We start from the raw sequence: 26319 nt of genomic DNA on the forward strand, positions 1-26319 counted from the left end.
CATTTGCAACCTTCATTTTTTTTATGTAATCTTTTTTTCTGATTGCAGAAAAGCTAAGCAATTTCAAGTTGAGCATTTTGCTCCATCATTGTACAAAATGTGAGCTGAACTGCAATTTGTGAAACCCAAAATATGTACCAAAAAAAATCTGTTGTACTAGTCCACCCTTCGTAAAAACATCAAAGTGAAAGCTGCAAGTGTGGAGGAACGGACCCTTTCCACAGAGACGACATTTGCATATTAGCTCTTAAATATACTGTTTTCAATGTAGCTTGTTGATATGATGCTCAGAGTCAACACCCCAAGGCTTTTTTTTTCCTCTCATTTTTGTTTTCCTCTGCTTTGGGATTTTTGTTTTCCACCAATCCTGCTTTTGTCTCCTTGCTGAACACTCTAAAAAAACACATCTATTCAAAAGATGTCTAATACTGCTTGTCGCTGTCAATGATTAAAGCTGCTGCAGGAAATTAAGCACACAAGAGACATTATGAAAAAGAATTTTATTACACTATCGTATGTGTTTAGTAGTATTGGCACAGACAAAGTAGTTTTCTCTGTACTTTACATATATTATACACTTAATAAAAAAACTACATGGGATGAAAGAAAGGAATTTTCTCACAGTGATGTCAGACAGTTTTTTTTAAACATTAATTTAAATACATGAAGGATTTTCAAATTTAGGGCTAAAAATGAACACGTCTTTTCACACACGCGCGACGGAAAACTGACCAAGGGACCCATCTGATTGGCTTGAAATATTTGGACGGCCTGAAGAGCTGAAGCTGTTCAACCATTTTGGACATTGTGTGTTGTTGAGTTGATTTCGATTCGATTTCTTGCTGGTAAGATGTTCGTGCTTTTCCCCCCCTTCGACAAGAACGGACGGGAAATTTTCAACCGTGGCCGTAATTGGTTAAAACAAACGTGTAGAATGTCCCATCGTCCAATCAGCTCGAATTATTGTACAGGATGTCCCGCCTTTTTCCAACGAAATTACTCATATGCAATAATTAATACTGCTGGGTCAAAATAACAGTTTGGTCTAAAATTGGACCGACTTGCTACTTCTGCATTTTGACGCAACATTGGGTTATTTTGTTTTCTAACTACCAACCCAGGGGTTTGGGTCAAATTGACCCACATAGCGTATTGGTCCAGTTTCTGACCCAAATTGGGTTAAGTTCCAGCCATCAGTTTTAAGAGATTAGACTCAATTTTGTCATGTCTAGGGTCATGCTAGGGTTAAGTTTGAGTTCATGACTGTGAGAGGTCAAGTGTCTGTTATGTACTGATGTAAGTTTGGAACTGATGAAACTAGCATCTAGTTTCAACTTGTTTTAGGCTATGTGATGTCAAGAAGCTTTAATCCCTTTACCTGGTCAACAGCCAATCAGATACTTCCATGTCAGTCCTGTTACCCACATGTCTAGCCACAACCAATCAAATCGATTCCTTGTCTATATAAGCCTCCTGAGAAGTGTGTGTCTTTGTCGGATTATTACCACTGTCCTCTGTGCAACTCTGTTTCTCGTCGAGTCAAGTTTGTTCCACGCCTCTCGATGTGAAATAATATTTAAAATCTTATTTGTGTCTGCGCTTTGGGATCCAACCTCCAGCTCAACTTTAAGTTGACCTGTAAAGATTAGCATGCATTTCAGGTTCACCCCAAAATTTTACCTCAGCTGCTTGGCTGAGGGCCGTTTAGGGAAAATTCCGCTGCTTGAAAGGATCCGTTTGATTCCTTCTTAACCACGTGACCAGAAAAGTATGCATCAACTTGCTGGCGGCACAAAAAGCTCGGACAGCTGAGGTCGGGCCGGACGACATTGGGTTAGGACGTGACCTTGGTCTCCGGGGGGGGGGCTGTTTTAAAAGGCAAACACACGGATGCGCGCTGGGAGGAAAACGGATTTCCGAAAGCCGGCAGGAGGTTGACTCAAGGTTGTCGATGAAGTGCACTTGCCGTCAAACCAGTGCAAAGGCTAAACATACACAAGATGGAATACTTGACTATCAATGCGGGAGAATAGGCAGTGATCCAAATGGCATGTAAACTTCAACAGAATGAAAAAAAAGGACAATATACAGAATAAATATTGAGAAAATAGAAAATCTATTTATAGCTACAACGGCTTGCACACTTCTATCTACAACATTTTGGAGTGTGTGTCCGGGTAGGGCGTTTTTTTTTTGTTGGGTGGGGGGGGGGCGGGTGCGGGGGTAAGGTCAGGGTTGTCAAGCTCATCCACACCAAACTCATCTAACCACATCTTTGTGGTTCTTGCTTCGTGCAAATGACTTTTTAATAGTGTCCGTCTAATGCAGCAGAATTGGATCTATACATATGTTTACAGTTTATCGCCTATAAAAAAAATATTTAAAGTAGTATTGCACACATGGGTTAATGACGTAAAATTCTCCGTTAAGATGTATCCACGTATTTAATTAAATGTAAGCTTAGTGTCGGTTATATTTGCTGGTTGGGTAGATGGAGATAATACTTTGATTTAGCTCTGTTCATGTTAGCATATTGCCTTATGGACTTTAAAGTCAAACTACTCTCTTGACATCTGATCAAGAATATACTTTATATATTGATATTAAGCAATCAAAAAAAAATAGCTGGGAATAAGATTAGTTAATTTTAGAGTTCACGAGATAACATTTTCTATGACACTAAAATCCTATTAAGATAAATGTTATATGTGGAAAAGCAATTGTTTTTATGGCACCAGTCCTGCAATTTTGAAATCCCTTTATATATATATAGAATCAAAAAATATACATTAAAAAAAAATAAAATTTGAGAGAATATCAGTCGTGAGTGAAACTGTTAATCTACTATGCACTTTATATTATTCAATAGCTACATGGGATAACTTTTTTTGAACATCTTAATATGCCACATTACTTTAAAATATTAGATTTAAAAATAAATATATAAATAATAAACAATTAAACCAGACATTATACAAGTTGGCAATTTATAATATCTGATGCAAGACCAGTCTGAAAAATTCTCACTATAAATTTGACATTGTTAGAGAGGTTTAAATAAAGCTACATAAAAGGGAGAAAACACTACCAGCATTATGACCAGATTTCTCATATAGATCTTAATTTGATGTCAATAGATAATGCGTGTGTAGCTAATGAAATCTGTTGGCGACGAATGGTACACGCCCATCGGATTTCTCCAAAAAAGGGAATGTTGCGCAATTAGCATGTGTTAGCATTGTGGCTGAGAAGTTAGTGATAAGGCAAGCATCTATGCTGGATAGATGTTACATATTCATGTTACAATCTGCATGGCTACTAGTCACACTCACACGAGGTGAGCACTTGAAACAGTCACGAACACGCACCGCCAACGAAGAAATACTCGCCTCGTTCTGTACATCAGAGCACACATGTTGGTGGTAAAGGACCAGACGAAAGCACCGTTATTTGAAGTAGTCCAGTCCCGCCACCAAGAAGAACTTCTCCAGGAAAAGTTCAGAGTCCAAAACGGCGATGTGGGCGGCTCGGCCAATCAGCGTGTTGGCCGTGTTGGGCAGAGCGTGGAAAACGTTCTGGCGGATTAACCGGCAATCTTTGGCCTCCACGAGAGGCTGCAGAAGGTTGTTGATCATCTCCGTGTAGACGGGGCCTGTTGGCGAAGAAATTCAAGGCATGCTTTACGTAGTTTGAGCAGTAAAAGGTTAATATTTTGAATAATTAATTTGATAATGTCATTATATTCCATGTACAATTAATACTTTTAAAAACACATTTTGCCACTTGTTGACATCACATTGCTCAGGTAACCACCAATCCCGGCTCACCTGTTTTCTGGGTTTGGTCATGTAACGTTCGTAAGCTGAGCTGTGTTGTGACTGGTTGTTGCCCGAGTACAAGTGATGTCGTTTTCAGTCAACAACAAGTGGGAAAATGTGTTTTGAAGAACTGTACATGGACGATAATGAAGTTATTAAATTGATTATTGATAAAATGCTGCTGAAAATAGCAAAATAAGCAAAGTATCCCTTGAAGATGATTCAAATTAGGGCCAGGCCGATATTAGCCATTTTAAATGTTGTTCTTCCAAATTTCGGAATCAAACTAAAAAAAATAAAACAAAAACCAGGCAACAATTAAAATGATTAGACGGGAACACCAAAGCTTAATAGTTCACAACTTGTGATATTCATCTAACTGCACTGTATAATCTTGAGATGTTTCTAATGTGGCTCTCTACTGTTACTATATATGTAAACCAAAATAATCCGAACATGTCTTCCACAAGTACAATTTTAAACAGTTAACCTATATGGGGAGAAAGTTTTCGTCCTGTAAACACATTCAGGCTATAATAGGAAAGTTGTAAAATGTCTGAAGTCCTGTTTATGCTGAACACATTTAAAACATCATAAATCATCCTCTTTCTACTAAGTAGTTTCCAATTTTGATATTGTAAATGAATAGGATCGTATGCTGGTTAGTCCAAGTCTAGTGGCTATCCAGTAATATATACAGATCAGAGCTGCTGCTTAGCTACGCTTAGTGGCGTAGAAGAAGAAAATTTAACAGCAGAAGAAGAGCGTCTTTCAAGTGAAGGCAAGACAAGCTCCAGGGAAACCAACCAAGGTCGCATTTTGTTTCACGACTTGTGCAAAATAAACACATAATTGAAGGTCAGATAAAGGCTTGATTTCTGTTTTTCAGTGATCAATTTTAAACGAGAAGCTGCTCGGGACAGCAACACTGCCTCCCCGTGGACGGAGGAGGAACGGGCCTGAGACGCGTGAATACCTGATGGCTTGTGTGCGTGAAAATCTCAAAAACAGCATGATGTTTGTCGAAAAAAAAAAATTTAATGCGCGTGCGCGACGATCCGCAAACGCACTTTCGACAACTCGTAAGCAAAAGTCACGGAAAATGCACATACAAAATTTAAAAAGACGTGAAAATCGCGGATGTATTTGTGTGAATATTTTTGAGACAAATCTCTCCCCGTAAACCTAAACCCTCTCTGAAATGTAGCTAGTAGTTTACCTGTGGTTTTATCTCTGAGAGCAGTTTTGCACATCTCTATTCGGGCAGAGTGGAAAGGAACATAACGGTCCTGCGGAGACGCCACCAGCACCACATTCTTGAAAAACTGGAGCCCTGGTGGAAATAAAACAAAACCGTTGAAAGAGACGGCGACGTGACACGCGCATGTCTGAGAGCAAAGGCGTCATTTTACTGTAAATGGCAAAATCCCAAAGTGCAATGACAGGCAATAAAACAGACGTTTTCTTTCAGCGAGTGCTTTTAAAAGCGTGCGCTGGTGTGTTTGCAGTGATGGGGTGTCAGACTTGTGCCACTCGGCTGCGTTAGCTGATGTGTGGGCGTGGGGATTGACAAAAAGCATTCCATGATTATTGCCATCCAAGCCCATGCGACATATGATTGGGTTGTTGCACTCGCACAACAAGGAGGGTGCTCACTCTCATAATCATGACATAAAATAGGCTTATTGAATATTTGATTTCCTTTTTTGGGCAAAATGGCATGTCGGTGGTTTTCCTACCCGGTTTCTGACTCAGGAGATAAAGGAATGTTTTCCGTGGATCCATATGGTCTCTGAAGGTGAGCTGCAGCAAGGATCCTGATTTCTTCAGCTTTTGCATTAACCACAGACCTTCAAACACACACACACACACCTTATGAAATTTCCCCTCAAAATTGAGGCACACATTTTTCTACGAGTAGATAAACGTTGTGGAGCACAAAATGTCCGCATGGGGTACAAGTAGAACATTTGCAGTATTCACTGAAAGGTTTGGAAAGTCAAGATAATTATCAGAAGACATTTTTAATAATTTACTTCTTACTATCATTATTTTTAATTTACACAATTATACAGTCCTGACTGACTTCAAATATGCCCAATTATGGGAGCAGGGCCCATTAAGAACACAGACTTGAGTTCTTTGTTTGATAATAGGCTCAAATACTTGGAAGTTCGAAAGCTTAATGTTAGAGATTGGATTTGCACCCAAAACTCACGTTTACCATTTAAGCAACAAATTCCAAATCACCTTTAATGGGTTACTAATTGCAGTTTTTGCAGAAAAGCACATCATAGTCCAAAAAAATGAGACCTCTAATTTGATAATAATGGTAAACAATAAATGGAGTACACATATAGAGCTTTACAACATATCCAAAAAGCTCGTATACACTTATTTTGAAAACAGTATCAAGATTATAAGTGTCCAAAAGCGTTGCGTCAATCTATGGAAAGTTTAATATTACTTTCTTTAACCTTCATGATCCCCTGCCTTGCAGAACCCTCAAAATCCATCCACGTTCCATAAAGCCAGCTAGCTAGCGCTAAGCTAATGAGGGAGGGTTCATCTCTCCGGTTCAGAGTCCAAGTTTGCAAACTGCATTCAAGCTCGGACGACGTCAGAAGCCAACGGCAAAGTAACAAAGGTTTTGATACACTGCATCGATGGGCTAATGCTCAAATATTTCCAGGTGCCACATACTGTATGTAAATAGATGCCAGTCTTTTGACACCCGTTACATTTCTATCAGTACATTATATTTCCATCTATCCATTTTCTTCACCGCTTATTCCTCACAAGGGTCGCGGGGTTGCTGGAGCCTATCCCAGCTGGCTGTGGGGAAGTAGGCGGGGGCCAGTCTGAACTGGTTGCCAGCCAATCACAGTAGGCTACATTATATTTGTACACGCTAAAAATAGATGTGTCAAAAATAACCCAAATTGGATGAAAAAGACCAACCTAACTTTTTGGGATATTCAATTTACCAAAAAAGTTCACATGAAAAATCCCACTGGTTTATTATTAACCCAATTCAATTAGGTTATTAAATTAACCCAAATTGCTGGGCCAAATGAATAACCCCCAAAACAACCCAAAATGGGTAACTGGGTTATTAACACATTCACTGCCTGGGTTTTAAACAACTAAAAATCCAGTCTTGACCCAATTTGGGTTATTTTTGACCTGCCTTTTTTTTTTTTTTTCTCAATGCTACCACTTTATTGCTGATAAGCTCCAACAACTTATGTGGGGCGAGCATGAATTTTTTTCATTTACAAAAAATAATAAAAAAATAAAAATAATAAAATAAAATAAATTAAAAAAACACACTCGAGCTCACCTGTGCTGACCAGTGTGCTGTTGTTGTACAGAGTGCCCAAATGCGGGCCGGACAGCGAGAGGAAAGTATGCAACCTGGGCAGATAGCAGCGGAAGCGAGGCCTCGTCAGCACCGAGCGGATGATGACGTTCCCCAGAGAGTGGCCGATGAAGCTGTCGGCATGAGAAAAGAAAACCAAAATCTTATTATAGGCTCTTTGCAGTTGGGAAGCGTCTAATTAAAGAAACTTCATTAACGAGTTAAATGTTTTTTTTCTGAGGCTCGCGTGGAGGACAGTGTAAGAATTAATTGCAATGTATGCAAGGAAGACTAGTCACCTCGTTTAATTACTCCACCATTGCTGCAACTCCCTCATCGCCACGCCGACGCTTCATCTGTCGACTCAGGATGTGAAATGAACCGAATATTATTATTTTTTTTTGCCTTACTTGCACTCGACTCTCCAGAGTGCAGCTCGAGCGAAGAAAGTTGAAACTCCTCTCACTGGCATTTTGAGGGCAATTAAGCGGGAAGATGAATAGCTTAATTTGATGGGAACCAGGCAACCCGTCGCTGCATTAAGGGTACAGTCAATCAAGTATACGGTGGAAACACTTTGGTTGTGAATGATAAGAGCTTTTCATCCATTCTGAGTCACTTATCAATTTGGAGTTTGCCGAGGTCAGGAAATTATCAAGAGGAGGCTGAACGTGCAGGTGTAATTTTGCTGTCTCTGCTGCCCTCTACTGACAATAAGGGGGAGTACGGTACAGCATGACTTGGGATAGCGTTATGACTGTTTTCCTATTGAGCCTTACCTAAATAGCTGTAGTGCAGATATAACTAATATTGCAAAAACTGCAAACTTACCTTATTCTGCCTATGGTGAGATTGTACAACTGGATGTGCTGAATAATCTCATCCAGCAATCTGTCCGTCATGGTGTCAAAATCAGCAAAGGTGTCAGTCTGCAAAGAAAAACACATTTAATGTTTAGTTTTTCATTCAAATTGACCGGATTTCATCTATAAACGTGCCTGGTTTCTTTCAGACATGAGGAAGTCCAGCCGGGATCCTGGCAGGCCTAACTCAATGAACGTCTTCACCAGGCGAAGGTCTGCGCTGTTTCCTGGAAGCAAAAATCAGATTACAGCGCACAATGTCTGAGTCAGTTATTCTGACAAGCAGAAACGAACGAGAAAATCTCACCATCGAGTCCGTGCACACACACCACCAAGTGGATGCCGTCGTCAAACTCCTCGTCGTCCTCCTCGGGGGGGAAGTAGGGCAGGTCAGATGCCAGCAGAGGTTGGTCGCTGTAGAGGCCGCCCTGGAAGCTCATCCCTTTAAACAGCTCCTCTTTGGCTTTGAAGAAACTGGCCATGTTTGCGCAAACAAAAACAAAAACAAACCAAAAAAAAAAAACACTTAAAACAGTTAAAATAGACAAAACGGTTAAAACAATGTATTTATACAGTTTTGGGAGCAAATAAGTTAATATGAAAAGAAAAATGTACTGAGCTATCACCAATGTCTTACAAATGGATTTGTGCCATCTAGTGGCAGAAAAAGACCAATGCAAATCAATCACACTTTTTTTTACGTGCAGTACATCTTAATTTTAACTCAGTTTTATGAAATTACTGCATCAATTACCAAAACATGCAGCAAGAGTATTAGGGGGAAAAAAAAAAAAAAAAAGTACATTTTATTGTTCATTTAGAGCAGGTAACAGTTACGATTAATCGTGAGTTAACTATTTAAGTCGTAATTAATTACAATTAAACATTATATTCGCCTGACACCCCTAGTATAAATAGTATGTTACGACCAGAGTTTTACAGATTAACTATGGGTGTGATTGGCTGATACCGATCACATGGATAAAAAGCAAAAAGGTCCACATGGCAGCATGCTTGGTTAGCCACTAGCCCCCCACAGTACTATACTGATCTCGATTTGGCCAAAGGCAGCACAGTATGAGATTCTGGTGATCGTTTTCGTTCTGGTGATCGTTCAAGAAAGGCTTGACAAATGCCAATCACATTTTTTCCATGTATATCAGACGATATTGATCAGAGACCGATTGATTGGAGCCCCACTACTCGTTTTGATATATTTTGGCAAAGGTACCCAGACGTGATATATTTTTTCAGTATTCTGTCATGATCAGCAACAAAATTAATACATATATAATCAAATAGCTATCAAACAATGTCGATCAGCAGAATGTTAAATACAGCTCTCTGGGTGTATCGAATAGTGAAAGTGTCCAGTGAGTATAGAGAAAAAACAAAAACCTGAGCATGCGTTCGTTGGCCTCGTGATCCATTCCAAGATGGCTGGCCAACGTTGATGAGATGATACCAAACGATCCCAGGGGTTGATTGGTAATCGGTGAGGTAGTCTGGCGAGTGGACATGCCACTCACGGACGGAGAGTCTCTTAGAACGGAGGAAAAGGGCAGACAGGTGGGCGCGCACGACACCGACATGTTCACCACCTCCACCATCTTCTTATTGACGAAGGCCAGACCCGAGTTGGGCACCTTCGAAGGTTTCGTCTGGTCGTCTGTCGCGTCGTTATCCGACATGTGGTCAACGTGCGACGTGATCCCATCGTTTGTCGGCGTTGTGAGGTCACAGCCTTGCGAAGATAGCAAAGAATCAAATTCTAAAAGTGTTGTGGACTCCTGGTTATGAAATACAGTCTGGTGGAGAGTTTGGCTCTCATCGACGTTGATGACACTCTGCTGGTCCATTGCGCTTTTATGAGCACTTGGCTTGTGTCCACTACTGCAGGGAAGTGCTTCCAAAGGCGCAAGAAGCACGTCCTCCACAGAGACGCTCACTCCGATAATGCGATGATTTACATTCTCCTCATGGCAGTTCATAACAGGACTCTCCTTGACGGGAGGGCCCTGCACAGACTCGCAATCGAGCGCCGAGTCAGATTTGTAGAGCTCTAAAACGTTTTGAGGACGATTTGACATTGCCCAACTGACAGTCCCTTCGGTGCTATTGTTTGTCATTGAACTTGTGTCTAAAACTGATGATTCCGACTGCTCCGAATTCAAAGAAAAATGGATTTGATCGGAGTGTTGGTGTAAACTACTTGAGGCGTGTACTTCCTCGTCGGGGCTACTGATCTGTGGCGCAGACATGGATTTGGTTAGCTTACCGCCGTGGCTCTGCTCCCGTTCGTCCTCGTAAGGCAGGGAACTGATGGACGTCAACGAGGCCTGAATGCCTCCGCTTGGAATGCTACCATTGCTCTCCATCTGCAGACCCTCCAAAGAGCTGCGAAGGACCGGGTGGCGAAACACTTTCTGACGTTCGCTGGAGAAATCCAACGGGGGTCGACTCCGTAGCGCCGCTTCAACGGGCCACGCAACGGAGCTGGGCTCGCTCTCGATACCAGAGTCTGAAATGACCGAGGACGAACGCTTTATGATCTTGGAGAGGACCGAACCTCCTCGATGGGGCACCTCCTTTCTGAGACCACCAGGTGAGGATGATGAAACAGAATGGGCAGAAGCCACTGGATTGCTAACCGGAGCATCCTCACAGTCGTCCTCCAAGAACTGATTTAATGGGATAGACATGTCAAACAAATTGTCCTCATTCTTTTGGCTAATGTTGTCCTTTGATGCGTCATAATGGTTGATGGGATCTTCTTGAACAAGATCCACACTCCCATTCTTTTGGACTTCTGGTTGACAAGAATCAAGACCTGCAGATTTTCCTAGACCTGAACTATAGCTTTCCTCGACCGAGATATCCTTCGACTCTTGCAGATCTGCTACTGGTCGTTCTGTTGATTCCTCCATAGGAAGAATATCCTGAGAATGTCTGCAGTTGGCCTGCTTTCCAATAAGTGACACATACGTGGTCAAATCCATGCAGTCGTCACTATCGGAAGGATCCTGGGACACTTCAAAGCATTTGGACCTCAGACCACTTGGGTGAGTCCTGTTGGCAGTCATGATGACAGCACCCAAGTCGGTCTGATCGTCGGATGTTGCAAGAACGGGCACATGGGGGACCCACTCTGGAAAGACAAAAGCATGACAGTTCTAGAGCAGGTTCTTAACCTTTTTGGAGGGACTGAATCTTGCATTCCACATAACCATGCAGTTTTAGTTTGGCTAGCTAGCTAGTTGCGCTAGACTAGAATTTCTCAACTTAGCATTGCAAATCGGACACCGACTTCCATCACTCAACTCAACTCTAAATTTATAGAAACCACTGTTTTCTTAAGCTGGAACCAAAGGGCAGCAGATACAACGAAAACCGCAGAGGTCTAAGAATTGAACCCTGTGGAACACCACAGGTTCCATTTTACCTGTGAATTCATCTAGCACATATTCCACCACTTTTTTTGCTTGACATAGTTCACGTGAAGAGATGAATTACAATAAAGAAATCACACGGTGTACCATCACAACAGTCACAAGTAGACTACTGAGCGCACCAAATTTCTTGCAAGTATAGATAGGCCAAATGAGTGAAGCCAATGATAGTCAAGTGGGGGGCGTATCATCACAAAACATTCAAGGTGTGTGTGTGTCTAGACCTCCGTCAAACCCCTGGGGTTCTATCGAACCCAGGTTAAGCTGATAAATTGCCTCCATACATGTTTTATTACCTGTTTGAGAAAACTCCACATATCTGTCCTCAAAGATGATCGGAAGGCTGTTCCAGTCGCCATCAATGTCCAGGCACTCGACAGGCAAAGGGGGCATTTTGGCCAAGTAGTCGGAACAGCGCACTTCTGCTGCAATCTGGCCCTGTTTGTTGATTCTTGAGCATAAAAATAACCGTTTCGTGACGAGGTTCATCCCACTGTGTTCATCTGGTTCTTATACTTACAGCTCCTCCTGAAATATCAGCGATGTCCCTTTGGGATGCTCCGTGAAGAAGTATGCTTCCGAAAACCTCCTCACCTGCGAGCAATGAAACGCACCATTAGACCAGACTGCAGTTAAAATGTCACAAGCAAATAGAGTATTTTAGAGTCTTCCTTTAATTAGGAGGTGATCATTGCCTTCTACAATTTAGAGATACTTTGTAGTCTAAACTCAAGCACTGTGACAACAAATCGCCAGCAGGACTGGATTCCTGGTATATTTTTACCCCCCCAAATAATTACAGAATATGTGTTAATTGAAATTCCACTGACGTGTGAAGGCTTGCCAGCATCCCGCCACCACGGGGTACTTCAAAACCAAAGCAAACATGTTCATTACTTTCAGACAAAATGCAACAAAGCAGAATCGCCCCACAGAGAGATACACCGAACAAGCTTTTGTATTCGTTTTAAATGGGCCGGTCATTACAAAGCAGTTGCTGCAGATATAATGCTTGACGACAAAACTGGTATTTAAGATGCGCAAGTCTAGCGTCAAAAACACTTTAAATACTATTTTGATGCTGCTTACCCTGAGCGTGTGGTGCTCCTGAGCCAAGTAGGACAGGACGTGGGGGTTGAGCACGGCCGCCTCCAGGAAGCCGCCCCACAGGGTGGTCAGCTGCGTGCAAAGGTGGCCCACGTCCTTGCTGATCTGCTCGGCCACCTTCTCGCGGCCCTCCTGCAGCTGGCGAGCATGGAAAGAGGGTGATTGTATTTGCCAGAAGGGAGTCGCCGGTACATTAACATTTTTAGCTAGTCTCTTTTACAGATACAAAAGTTCTGTTTAATTTTGATTCGACAGCTGCTTAAAGACATGACTGTACCACCATTTAGGTACAAAGAAAAACATTGTTTATAAATAACCAAACTACCATTTAAAACGTATGGTTTATTATCTTAATCATCTTTTTGAATTTTTGTCCCCCTATGCATTTGTGTTGTGTGTGTTAAACATGCATACCTGTAACTGTATTGCGAGCTGATTTAGTGTCTCTTCGACAGGCAGGACTTCTGGGATAAAGACGTAGATATTAGTGCAACATGTTTAATCCAACTCAATCGATTGCATACAATAGTTACAAACAGCAAAGTGAAATCATCGTATTGAACGTGAAGAAGAAGCTCATAAACATGATTAACCTACACAATTTCAACATTTGAATGGTGCGTTCGGCCATCTAGACTCATTTTGAGCTTGCGTGTGGAATTCTGCTCACCTGTGTCCACTGGCATCTGCTGTATTTGCGGCACCTCCTTGATCAGAGCAGTGCAGTAGCTGCTGAGACCACCATGAGCGGACAGCAGGAGGCGACAAAGTCTTCTGTGCCAAGCGTGCGCTCTCTGCATGCAGTCCTCACTGGGCACATAAAAGCTCCCCTGGGGAGAGAAGAGCCAAGCAAGGGAAATGTCAGCCGCTATGTAGGTCAGTGGTGGCCTCTCCGAAAAAGGCCCAATCTTAAGAGCCGCCGTGTACACCAACTTGAACTTTATAGCGGCCACTGAAACAGTTGTGACGGCTGGTGGCCGACCTTGTGTACTGTTCAAAGTAGGCCTTTTGCACATTGGTGGTAGTTAAGTGGAAGATCAAATAAGATGGGAGAATGAAGGTGCAGCAACACGTGCATGGAGAGCAACAGCATGTAATGTGGTCTTGTACTTGACCTAGACTCTCAAATCAAAGCCACCTTGATTTTGAGCAATAGGTTTTTCAGTTCTAATGACCATAAACCAATTACTCACTGATTTTCAGAGCTACGCTCTGTCACTATTGCAAATCGGGATTTATTGTACATTTTAAAATTTCAAAAATGCACTGTACGTTTATCTATACAGTATTGTATGTGACATTACACAAAAGACCAAGTCCGATAAATACGAGTGAACTCTCTCTGGATGTAATTCCACTATCGACTACAAGATGGTAGGGATGTAACAATAAGTGCAATATTGTGATATTCAAACTGCCACAATATCGTCGTCGTCATGTTCACAATATTTAAAAGCAGGAGATCTGTTAAAAATGTCAGGTTGATTTCCATTTGTGCAGTTCTAGCACCCTCTCGTGGCCATTTTTTTTAGTGCAATTTAATTTTCATTGGGGATGTTTTGGCCCTTCTATGTTTAAAATCCACGCTAATGGTCAGATGAAGGGGAACGTAATATGCCTGTCTGTGAACCGAGTCAATATGTGGAGGAACGCAAGATGTGCGGGCATTAACAAGTAAACGCCTCAAGAGGTGTTATCAGAGATTGAAGTTTATATGCATTGCTGCTTTGTACAAAAGCACAATATTGCACTTTTTTTTTTTTGTGTGAGCTCATTTTTTTACAATATTGTGACCTTTTTCAAATTTCACCAAACTCCCCACAATATCGTGATAATTATCGAATTGTGAGCTTCATATCATGATAATATTGTATGGTGATGTTTGGATATCGTTACATCCCTACTAGATGGCGCAACACCATATAGTTTTAGACTAAACTAGAAAGAATGACTGATTGGCTGGCAACCAGTCCAGGGTGTATACCGCCTACTGCCCAAAGCCAGCTGAGATAGGCTCCAGCACCCCCTGCGACCCTTGTGAGGAATAAGTGGTCAAGAAAATGGATGGATGGAAAGAATAAAAACGAAGTATTTCAACTGAAAATAATTGAACAGCCTCTGTAATCCTGTTTTTTACGCCGACAGAAAGGTCGGCTCATTTTATAGTGTACATTTTTAGGAACTATTATTAAAAACTCAACCATGAAAATCATAACTATGAGGCAGATGTACTAACCACTAGTCCACCATGTTGCCTGGAAGCAATCCAAGCAACCAAAATAGTAGAAGAAAGCTCCAGTATAAGACTTTGTCCAGTGGCTGTCTCTCTGGCAAAGAACCAAATTTCAAAACTGTCTCTGTTTATGTTCCTTATATAACCTCTGCAAAACAGCTAAGGCCATTGCAGCCATGATCACAATTCTGATTTATCGTCTGGAGGAGCCATCAGATATCAGCAGAACCGGTATCCTTGACCAGAGGTTGCTGGTGCCTGACCCCAAGCTGCTTCTGTTGACCTCTTTCCGTAGTGAGAAAAAAACAAAAACAAAAAAGAAAAAAGAAAAAAACAAAACAACGGCTCATGCCTGGAATATCTGCAGACATACTATAATTTCCCCCAGGCAAGTTCAGTCTGTGCTGTGGCCCTATCATCATAACTGTGCGCTCTGTAATCGCAGCGCCGCAGTATAAGACAACCAGGAAGGAACATCTGTATGCTTACTTTCATAATTCTCTGCACCTACAAGCAGCCTGCGAGGCCGTAGAGTGACGGGTGAGAAAAAAAAAAAAATCTTTGTTTGAACTAGTCATTACACTAAAAACAGCTTTTCTCTGGACTGACAAAAGTTGGCTTTATGCCACTTCATATTTTAAAAAAACTTTTTAAACTATTAATTCATCAGTCATTGACTGAAGGAAATGCAGTGAAAAACCTATCCCAAGAAGGAAGCTGCTCTTCCAGCAAAATGCTGACACTTCATCTTTTAAAATAGCTTTCACACGAGCTTAAAAAAAAAAAAAATAAAAAATCTCACTAAATAAGGTTGAGCAAGTAGAAAGCTTTTCACCTGCAGCTACGTGCTACGTGGCGCTTGCGAACAGAACTCATTACTGGGATCAAACGAAGACATCTCACCACCAACCCTGCCCCTCCTCCTCTCCTCCTGGTCCACAGCCAGAGCTTATTAAAGTGGCCAGCCGGGGGTGGGAATAAAAGCAGGAGGCGGTGAATGGGGTGCTCATTAAGATTTACAATGGAGACGGTGACGTCTAAAGCAACTTGAGATGCAACTTTAACAACTGAAACCGTTTTACACCCATGCGGGGATTCGTCAAGTGGTCAATTTGCATATTAGCGGACCACGTTTTGATAGACCCATTTGTGGGATGGGCCTGAAAATAGTGCAGAAATGATACGGTTTTCGATAAGTCAGGTTTGAAACATTTTAGAATGGTATTTCGATTCCATATGGAACGGCTCAGTTTGAGAGGATATGAAATTGTCATCATTTTAGATACATTTGAATAAACTTGACAATTCCTTCTAAGATATATCGCTTGAAAAATGACAGACATCTGGAAATATTTACAAAAATAAAAATAAAAGGTGCAGATGAGGACAGGCATGCGCTGCTCAACTCATTTGCTTCCAAAAACGTATAATTTTTTTTTTAAAATATTGCCATGGTCCCAAAAACATATTTATACGTTTGTTTGTTTTTTATGCATGAGCATACAGAAAGCTTTGATGCAACCTCTGACCTGAATAGGTCGCTTAAAGCAATGGTAGTACTAAAAACGACCAGCGGATGGCAGCAGAGTATAAGCAAAACGGAAACAGATAAACATGTTTTTTCCTGATGAAAGAAGATACAGTAATCTTTCTTGGACCGGCCGTCCAGGATACTCCCCAAATTCCCGATGATCCGTCCGCCCCTGACGATTGGATTCGGTTCGATTTGATGCACTCGCATATTTTAAATCCAAAAACAATTTTCTAGTTCAAACCAGTTTGTTACCCTCCTATGCTGTTAAAGAAAGTAAAGTATCAATGTAACACATTCAGATAATTGAAAGTCTTGTCAGATCAGCTAATCCCTGTAATCTGCGTTAGCTTCTAGCCTCAAGTGACCAACTCCGAGAGTGACACACATCCAAGATCTATAATTCCAATTTGGCCGAGCCTTAATGCATCATTATGGCGACCCAATTACAAATGGCATCCAAATCCATCAAAGTCTGCTGTCTGGAAACAGATCACACCTTCAGCCGGAACATTATGTCAACGGGGACTGCACTTGCTGCGCCGTACCTCGGAGATGATGGGCCTGCAGTAGCCTGCTCCGAACATGAGGTTTTCCACAGAGATTGCAGCTGGATCACTGGTGCTCTCTGGTGAACCTTTTCCCAGCCACGATCCCTTTCCTGTGCGAGCAAAGCTGCATGGAGAAGACGCTGCTTAAATACAGAATTTATATCGAGCAAAAACTAAAACAAACTACAGCCAATTCTGAAGGCTTGATGTTCCCCTGATATCTTAGCTCGATGAATGAATAGCTAATTAGACCCATACAAGAAGACTCCATCAGAAGAGCCGCCGTTCTTTGTGAAATTTTAAAGCCATGCAAATGCAGAAAGGCCGCCTTTGCGCTTACCTGATCAGCGGCTGATGTAAGGCAACCAGTGAGGCGTGGATGGAGACCGAAATGACCGACAGGTGGAAGTAGTCGAACATGACGGGAACATGATGATGCAAGCCTCGCTGCGGGTGGAAGTGGAGGTTGAGGGTGCGGCTGCTGATCAATGGGACGGACACGATGTCGGCTAACCTGGGAAAGTATGAATGCAAAAATCGGTACAACGCACAAAATGGATTACAGGGTTGGGTTACACCATTTTGTCCGGAAATGGTCCCTTTTTTTTTGTGATTGATGACACCTACTGTTGCTCGTTGTCAGTGAAGTGAAGATCCAGCTTCAATTGGAAGTCCACCTCGCTGAGGGCCTCCTCCACCTGCAAAGACAAAAGCAATAGACCCTTCCAGTGCGACATCACATAGAATCGCTCCCCTTGCGGTGGAGGGCAATGCGAGTGAATTAGAAAACAAACAATCAGTGAGCTAGAAAACGGGTCAAGTGTAGTAAATGTGCGGTCTGTTTGTTAGCAGCTAGCAAGCTAAGATAGCTTGAAGACTTCGATACAAAGCAAGACGAGTATATCCGGACACAAACGATTTAATGAATGACAATTTACACTATGAAAGTAGTGATTGACGTACTGTTTCAACCAAAAACAACATACCTGAAGCTTCCACTTCCACTTTTCCTCCAACAAACTAAATTTTTTTTGCATCTAGCGGCTCCAAATGACTGGTTTCAATTATTCGCAGTATTGTAGTGACTTACTCGGGGCGTTTTTTGTGACACTTGACATATTTCCCATCTTTTAATGAAAATCAAGCTCTCTCCATTCATTTGTTACGGGATGGTTGCCCTCCAGGAGGCGCAGCGGGAGCTAAGCGGTGACGTCAGCTGGAAGGGTCTATTAGAGAGTGCAGACCTCTGCCAAGGCTTGAGCAACTGTCCAATGGGAAATGGCTATGCTCTAAAGGGAGACACATTTTCATCTAGATTTTTAATTAATAATATAATATTATATAATATATATATAATAATAATATATATAATAATATAATATATAATATATAATTTGTGACTCCAAGGTAACCTGACCCCATTAAATTTGAAACAGAAATCGCTGGTATTCATTGGAAATATCTGATACCTTTTCATAAGAACTACTCTATGCTCAAACTACTGGAAAAAGGCACTTCCTGTTTGGTAGCTTAGCAGCCAGTTCCAAACATGGACATGCTTCCTCCCTGCCTCCATCGTTATTTTGAATTAGCTATTCAGCATTTACAGTAATATGTGCAGGAACACTATATGCAGTTGCTATATAATCACCTTTGGCATAGAAGTGAGTGTAAAATTCTACTACTGGTTGACAAATCATTGAGTGGTTTAGGTCCTGAATACATGAAAGAAATGTTAATTGAATATAAAATATTAAACCAAGCAGGACTCTAAGGTCTGCAGACTTGGTTGAATTAGTGGAGCCCAGAGTTTGAAGCAAACATGGTGAATCAGCATTTAGTTGTTATGCTGCACAAACATGGAAAAAGCTGTTAACAAAAGTGATGTCAGCCTTTAAATCGAAGTCCTTCGTTGGATCCTACATTCCGTGGCTATGACGGATTCATTTATTAATTAATTCATTCATTCAAATCTATGCCTTTCCCCCATACATGCATTTCTTTACTTTCCTTTTAAATGTCTAAAATTATTTTTTTTGCAAACACTATAGAAATACAACTGCCTTTCTGTGCCTTGTCTTGCCTATGCGATGTTCTACATGTCTTCTAACCTATGCAAATTATAATGTACCATAGAATCAAAGGTGCCCACCATAGCACAAAAACAAAACGGCATGAAACGAATGGAGTCTTTTGAAGGTTGAAAGTAAAGCAGCCGTGTTAATATATTCACACGACGGCCGAGATGACAGCGCATCCCCGCCACCTCAGACAACAGGAAACACGCCGATCTTTTGCTCTTCGGTTTATCGACGCCGCCATCGATCAGGTGCGGATTGCACGTACGCAAATATGGGGGAAACGAGGAGCTATTTTTGTCCGCGCTATCTCCGGATATGAGCAGCAGATAACCTCCGGAAGGTTAATGAGCCAGGAGCCTTTGGGAGCCAACAGGTCTTTACGCGACCCGTCTCGCATAAAAAGCATACTTTTATGCAGATTTACATTCTGTGCATCCCACCATTTGTCATTCAACTGGTATTTTTTTTTTTTATGAACAATATCTACCTTACTCATTGGAAAACAAATCACTTAATTCCAATCATCCCTACTGGAGTTTTGTGTCCATCACCTCCACAGCTAACGCAGAATGCTGAATGACGCGTGTCAGGAAATGACGCACAATAGAGGTGATAATGTGGCTCTGCAGCAAGATGAATCACAGTACAAAATGTTTGGTCAGCATAAACGGATACACAAAATGATCATATCAAAATTGAGGTTATTAAGTTTTCAATTATAGGGCTACATTTTCATCTATTTAAGAAATCTGACAGCATTTCAATTGTGCAACATCCCCAAAATTGGCAATGGAATGAACCCAGAAAGGACACAAATGTGCGCGTTTGTGTACGTGGGAGCACAAAATGTCACCGGCATGACTCACCCGCTCCCCATCCAGCAGCAGATGCACTTTGAAGAGCATGCTGTCGTTGACGGTGATATCCTCATTCCTGTAAAGGATCTGGAATGTCCGACTGAACACGGTGCCGTCGTACACCCCCGGGGAGCTGAAGCTGCATTCGCCTGCTGTGCGACAACGCGGCATACATTACATTACATTACATTACAAGTGTGAGCAGCGACACTCGTTCACTGAATAACTTAGCTGCAGATATGCCAAACATTCATTTGAATTTAAAAATTTATCTTATTTTGGATGTATTGTGGTTGGTGTAAATTTGAATCCATCATGCCATTTGATATAGAATAGAGACAGATGTTTGTTTCTTGTGCTAGTTGCCAACTTAGCAATAACTTGTGATCAAAAGGAAGTGTTTACCATGTTATATTAATTGCTGTTAAAAATCATTTAAAGCCACGATTTATTCATTTATTTTTTTAATGCACGATTAATTACCGCCTTACTTGGAAAGACTGTACTGGGGGAATTCCAGTGCGCAGCAGACACATCCATGTCAAAATTTAGCAGTAATAAATGTAATAATTTGTGTAGACGGGTGATTGGGTGAAGTATTTTACAATTTCACAAGTTACTTCATGTTAAAGATTAGATAGCTCTTCATATAAAAAGGAAAATGCAGAGCTGTCAGCATTGTCTTACAAATGCAATTATGCCATCTAGTGGCAGAAAAAAAATGACCAACACAAATCAATACTCGTTTTTTACAGTACATTTGAACAGGCATATTTCTATTAGTTTAATATTTTTTCCCTCCTATGTTAACAAGGAAAAAAAAAATGTACCTGTAGATTTAGAGCAGATACATTTTGTGATTGATCGTGAGTTAAATATTGAAGTCATGATAACTTACGATTATTATTATTTTATTATTTTTAAAATCGCCTGACACCCCTAGTTAAAACAAGTTATTTTTTTTACTTGTAAATGTATGTTTATATTATACTTAGGTACGTTTCTTCACATATGATAGGTCTCTTGGGGAAATTTCTTTGTCGACCAATTTCAGTTGGTGTCAAATGGATTGCTGCTGAACTTAAGGTAGCATTGTATCTAGATTAAAAACATTTATCAAATTTTTGGTATTTTACATTGGTGAAAAGTTGTATTGAAGCTAGTTTAGATGCACGAGCAGGAGAACAAACTATTAAAAAGGGTTACGGTTGCTATATTGTAGTGTAATTGTGAGTCGGTTATGTTGACATTTCAGCTGTTAAAAAAACACTGCAATCATAAAGCAGAAGAATGGCATGGACAAATTAAAGCTACAGAGAGTATAACAGCCCATATGTTTGTCTCATATTTGTATGTGTATTATATAGCCCGCTGCAATAAGGTGGCTGGCTCATGATATTTTCACACAAGCTGCACCGCTGCCCAGCTGCGAGCCCTGAGAGGCTTTTGAAACGTCCCGCAGAGACGGTGTGCCTGTTTCGGTCTTAAAGTCTGCTCCTCTCGACGGGGGATCCCTCCTGATAATGCTGCCGCTCCCTGTAGCATCAAACGGCCACAAAACGTGGCGAGTGGGAGTGTGGATGTGTGAAGGAGACTTGCGGAGTGTGCTGCAGTTGCGTTGGATTAGCATTTGACTGGAATCAAAATGTTAACATGCATGAAAATACTTGACAGACTTGCTTAAATCTAAATGGTTTGAATCTTGTTCTTAAAATAGATGAGCAAGTATTTATGGTATTACGGTTACTCACAGGCTATCTGCAGATACGCAATTGTTAAATTTTCAATATCATGTTTTAACTCATTCATTCCCAACCATTTTCATTGAAGAAACCACCTTCACTCCTGGCTGTTTTACTGATTTTGCAAGACCCACAGAATATTGTGTTCTATTGATATAAAAACATGAACCCTATCAAAAGAAAGATTAAAGTCTCTTCTTTCATCAGGAAAAAAAAAAAAAAGTATATTTCTATCTGTTTCCGTTTTGCAGCAATTAGCATTAGAATATAGCAAAGTTTCATCAATCGTCACACACCTGGTGAAAACGCTGACACAAGTTGTTGAAACATGGCACTGGCTGATCTCTTATCCTCTGCTGCCACCTGCTGGCCGTTTTTTAATAACTACCATTGCTTTAAGCCACCTCGTCAAGTCAGAAGCTGCATCAAAGCCTTCCGTATGCTTTTGCAAAACGTGTAAATACGGTTTTGGGAGTGAAGGACAAAATACAAAAAAAAAAAAAAAAAAGTTTTGGGATTTGAATGAGTTAACTCCTGTATAGCTCTTAATAATGCCACAGTTTTTAGTGATTTTGTGTAATTTGCAGAACTGATGAAATGGTCAAAAATGCGTCTTGTGAATTGTGCTTTTGTCATTTTGGGGTTTGGTTGGAGCCCCTGGTGTTTTGTGTTTTTTTTTTCTCTAAAATAACTTCTCTCTCTCTTAAATCTTGGGTGTTACCAGGGCCACTGATGTGTGTAAATGTAAAAGTTTTTTTTTTTTTTTTTTTTTTTTTTTGCCAGCCAAAGACATGTTTCTAAAAGTAACAAATTTTTAGATTATTAGCAATTATAATAAAATGGCCAAAAACAGCCTTGTGAAAAATTTTTTTTTTTTTTTTTTTTTTTTTTGGCTACTGCCTTATCACGCTGGGGGCAATGATGCGTGTGTGTGCGTGTGCGTGCCTGCTGATGATATTTAGCATTTTTATAGCAACTTGGAGAGAAAAAAAAACAAAAACAAAAATAACGTCACGTTGTGACGAAATGGGCAAAATCCAACCCCCAAAAAGTTCTTTTTGGGTGAAAATTATGCAATTTTGCAAGTGCTGACAAAAGTTTACAGGTGAAATGGAAGCAATTTTATTGAGTCAATACAAAAAATAAAAGCAGTAAACCGCAAAGCCATCTCGCCATTAGTTTTAAACAGCTTCTTTCAACTAATTCAGCCCAGGCCTAAACTGTAAAACACCAGAGGTGCGTTTTTACACAATGATCAATCAAAATATTATTATTGCACTTCATAGTATTTTGACGAGACTCGGCATGGATGCAACATGTGCACCAGTCACACATCAAAGGTTTATTGCATAACGAGATATTTCCGTCTGTGCACGTTTTGAGGCGTTATCACATCCTGCACTTTAAAACTTGCTGAAATGCCCCGAAGCTTTTGTCACAGTCATTCTGTGCCAGAAATAATCTGCTTACAGCCTCCGGTTTGCTACATCTGCTGCGTATTACAGCGTATCAATAAAACCCACAAAACTCTCAGAGTACAATTGCTCTTCATGATACTATGACATTGCGCCTTGAAAATCATGATGTTATTGCCAGCGAATGGCCATCATTAAACGCTTCAGTTGAGTGTTTGGCGCAATCCGTCATACACACGATGAGATCGTCTGGGGCCCAATAACTGAAATGTCAAGCATGCACTTTGAGAGAGATCACAGTAAGGGATTATTTCCTGTTGCTGCGTATGATGAATATTCACCCCTGCTCTCAATCAGCCTGCGAGGTCAACGGGCTTAATTCATGACCTTGGAAAAGGAGCCGAAAAGCAGTCAAAGCTGGTTAATGTTTTCCACCTCTTGTAAATGTAAACTGTACTTTTAAACTGATTTTGAAGACTAGAAATTACACAAATCAGTACATTTTCATTTACCTTGGATTTGTATGTGTGTCCACTGCAAGTGCCACATATCCAAATCCGCACACAATTTGATAAATTGATTCAGCAGCTTGTGATGAAGTGCTGCTTCCGTGAACGAAAACTGTCAACGTTCACTTTATAGTGGCTGAATTTGAGACTAAGAGCAGGGACATCAAGCCCAGAACGCCAATGACACGTTGCATGTCATGCTCCATCGTCGGGAAAATAGTTTGCACGGTTTTTACTTCCTCATGACAATTTTTCGTTAGCCACCGCCTTTGTTAAAATGATTTTGGTTCATTATAATAATAATAATAATAAAAAAAAAAAAAGTACAGTGTGCATTACGGATGCAACGATACCGGCAATATTATGATATTGCGATATTAAAACTGCCACAATATATCGCCGTCGTCATGTCATGATATTAAAAGCAGCACATCTGATAAAAAAACAAACAAAAAAACAAGTAAGGCTGATTTCCATTTGTGCAGTTCTAGCACCCTCTGGTGGCTAGTTTTTTAGTGCAGTTTAATTTTCACAAGGCATGTTTTGGCCCTTATATGTTTAAAATCCATGCTAATGGTCAGATGAAGGCGCATGCAATATGCTTGTGTGGAGGAACTCGATGTGCGCTTGTAATATCCAATAAATGCCTCAATGTTAAGTGTTATTAGAGATTGTATGCTGTTTATATGCATTGCTGTAATGTATCAAAGCACCATTGTGTGTGTTTTTTTTAGTATCAGCTCATTTTTATAACAATATTGTCAACTTTTTATGCATCGCCAACCTCCCCACAATATTGTGATAATTATCGTATTGTGACCTTCATATTGTGATAATATATGTTAGAATATCGTTACATCCCTAGTGTGCATGTCATCACATTTCATCGTCAGAATTTTGTGTACACCCCTAATGTTTTACATTTCTGAAATTAAAAATCACAACTACATGAATTACTATTTATAATTTACATTCCATTTAAAATTCCACACAAGCCACAGACTGAGGTAAGAAAATAACTTCTCACATTGGTATTTGTATCAGACCATTTCCTGTCATCTCACCGACAAACGACGACAAGCCACACAGACACGCACTGCTTGAACACACCAACTTTTAACGATATTTCAAAAAGGTCTCGTCATAAAAAATGTCCTCTAAAGAACAATGCCCTTTTAAGGAGCCAGATCCCACAATCCATCAAAGACACACACACGCACGCAGACACGACTCACCAGGCCAGAGAAGCTAAAAATAACTTATTACTGTGAATCATTATTGCCAGTGAATTGGCTTCCTGTATTGCTGGGGAAGCAGATTGTAAGGCACGGGAAGGTTGAGCGAGAAAAGAAAGCAAGATGTCAAGTATGGAAATTGAGCGCATAGGATTGCATTTCAGATTTGCAAGAGGAGGAAGTAATCATGTGGCTTCAGAAAATACTCAGGGAACATTGATTGCGACAGAAATATATGATGTTAGAGTGGGAACCAATATAGCAGGTTAGGGATAATGCCCTCATTGTTTAGATGTTTATAAATAAACGATACTGTATTAGATGCAGATAGACTGTAAAAATTGTTACATGCAGTTCACTGAAAGTAATCATTACCATTCAAAACAGGATAAATTCAATCTCTGGTGTAATAACCTTATTGATTGAATTTTTATTATTAATTCAATCTCCGGTGTAATAACCTTATTTATTGATTGAATTTTTATTATTAATTCAATCTCTGGTGTAACAACCTTATTTATTGATTGAATTATTTTTTTTATTCTATTATCTGTTCTTATTGTTGCTGGACATGTAAATTTCCCAAAGGGAGCCATCCCAAAGGAATCAATAAAGTCAAGTCTAAGTCTAAAGTTATTGATTTGATTGCGAAAACCATTTATTTTAAAAAGACTATAAAAAATGGGATCATTTGCCTCCCTGCTCGACACTCCGTATTACGGGTTGGAATTGGCGGGTTCGATGACCAAATGATCCCCGAGCGCAAGCCGCTGCTGCTCACCGCCCCCTCAAATGCAGAGAATTATAAAATACGAGAAATGTACATAAATTCATTAACTGGTGTCAAAGTGGCTCAACGGGAAAAAAATAAGGTTGGCTTAAGTGAAGAATTTTTGTTTACATCAACAAGAAATGATCAGTCACTCAATTTCTGTGAAGTCAAATATTTGAGATGTGATATCTGGACATTTTTTAAGTTTAAGGGGGTTACAATTTTTACAGTGTAAATGATCGGAACTCACCTGCATTATCTTGTGTCGTCACTATTAACCTGTGGAGCACGCGAGGGGAGACCTTCAAACCTGTTCGTACCTGGTAGAACCTGATGAAGCACATCATGTATGTCAAATGCACGCTTAAATACATTTTATTTATTTTTTTTTAATCTTGTGTACCCCCTGAAGTGCCTTCACGTACCCCCATTTGAGAACCACTATGTTCAAGCACCGATTCATTACGAGCATTCTGTCCTGTCCTGTTGTATGTGCAATACGGCCGGCTGCACAGGGCAGCATTTCCGAAAATAAATAACATAAAAAAATAAAAATCTGTGTCAAATGGTTTTCTCTTGTCGGCCTGTGGAATTTGCTCCCCCTTGTGGAATTGAACGCTGTAAAAGTGAGCCCTCAAGTTGAGGCCACTTGAGATCGATCATGTCCCAGGAGTGTTTAACTTTTCTGATTTTTAATGATTTAAGAAACTATGGCCCTTTAATTGATTCAAAAATAGGTCTTATACACAAAAAAATAAAAACAATAAAAATAAATTAATAAATACAGATGAAGTT

General features: G+C 40.4%; 1 protein-coding gene across 3 annotated transcripts in view; it reads right to left on the minus strand.

Moving 5' to 3' along the window:
- Positions 1-483: 483 nt before the first annotated feature.
- fam135b (family with sequence similarity 135 member B) overlaps positions 484-26319 on the minus strand; it is a 33182-nt gene continuing 7346 nt past the window's right edge. The window contains exons 3-20 of one of the 3 annotated variants that reach the window (XM_077507410.1): positions 25775-25854; positions 19861-20000; positions 17541-17611; positions 17254-17427; positions 16911-17037; positions 13269-13428; positions 13013-13062; positions 12581-12736; positions 12012-12085; positions 11788-11942; positions 9441-11190; positions 8350-8516; positions 8178-8269; positions 8011-8108; positions 7162-7313; positions 5558-5668; positions 5038-5151; positions 484-3652 (exon numbers count right to left, since the gene is read on the minus strand). In XM_077507410.1, the coding sequence (XP_077363536.1) occupies positions 3447-3652; positions 5038-5151; positions 5558-5668; positions 7162-7313; positions 8011-8108; positions 8178-8269; positions 8350-8516; positions 9441-11190; positions 11788-11942; positions 12012-12085; positions 12581-12736; positions 13013-13062; positions 13269-13428; positions 16911-17037; positions 17254-17427; positions 17541-17611; positions 19861-20000; positions 25775-25854 (3877 nt within the window). In that variant the 3' untranslated portion in view covers positions 484-3446. Of the gene's footprint in view, positions 3653-5037; positions 5152-5557; positions 5669-7161; positions 7314-8010; positions 8109-8177; positions 8270-8349; positions 8517-9440; positions 11191-11787; positions 11943-12011; positions 12086-12580; positions 12737-13012; positions 13063-13268; positions 13429-16910; positions 17038-17253; positions 17428-17540; positions 17612-19860; positions 20004-25774; positions 25855-26319 lie in introns of all 3 variants that reach the window. The other 2 variants (XM_077507411.1, XM_077507409.1) reach the window with 2 other exon arrangements.

Source organism: Festucalex cinctus, chromosome 19 (assembly GCF_051991245.1).
Source record: "Festucalex cinctus isolate MCC-2025b chromosome 19, RoL_Fcin_1.0, whole genome shotgun sequence".
NCBI classification, from domain to species: domain Eukaryota; kingdom Metazoa; phylum Chordata; class Actinopteri; order Syngnathiformes; family Syngnathidae; genus Festucalex; species Festucalex cinctus.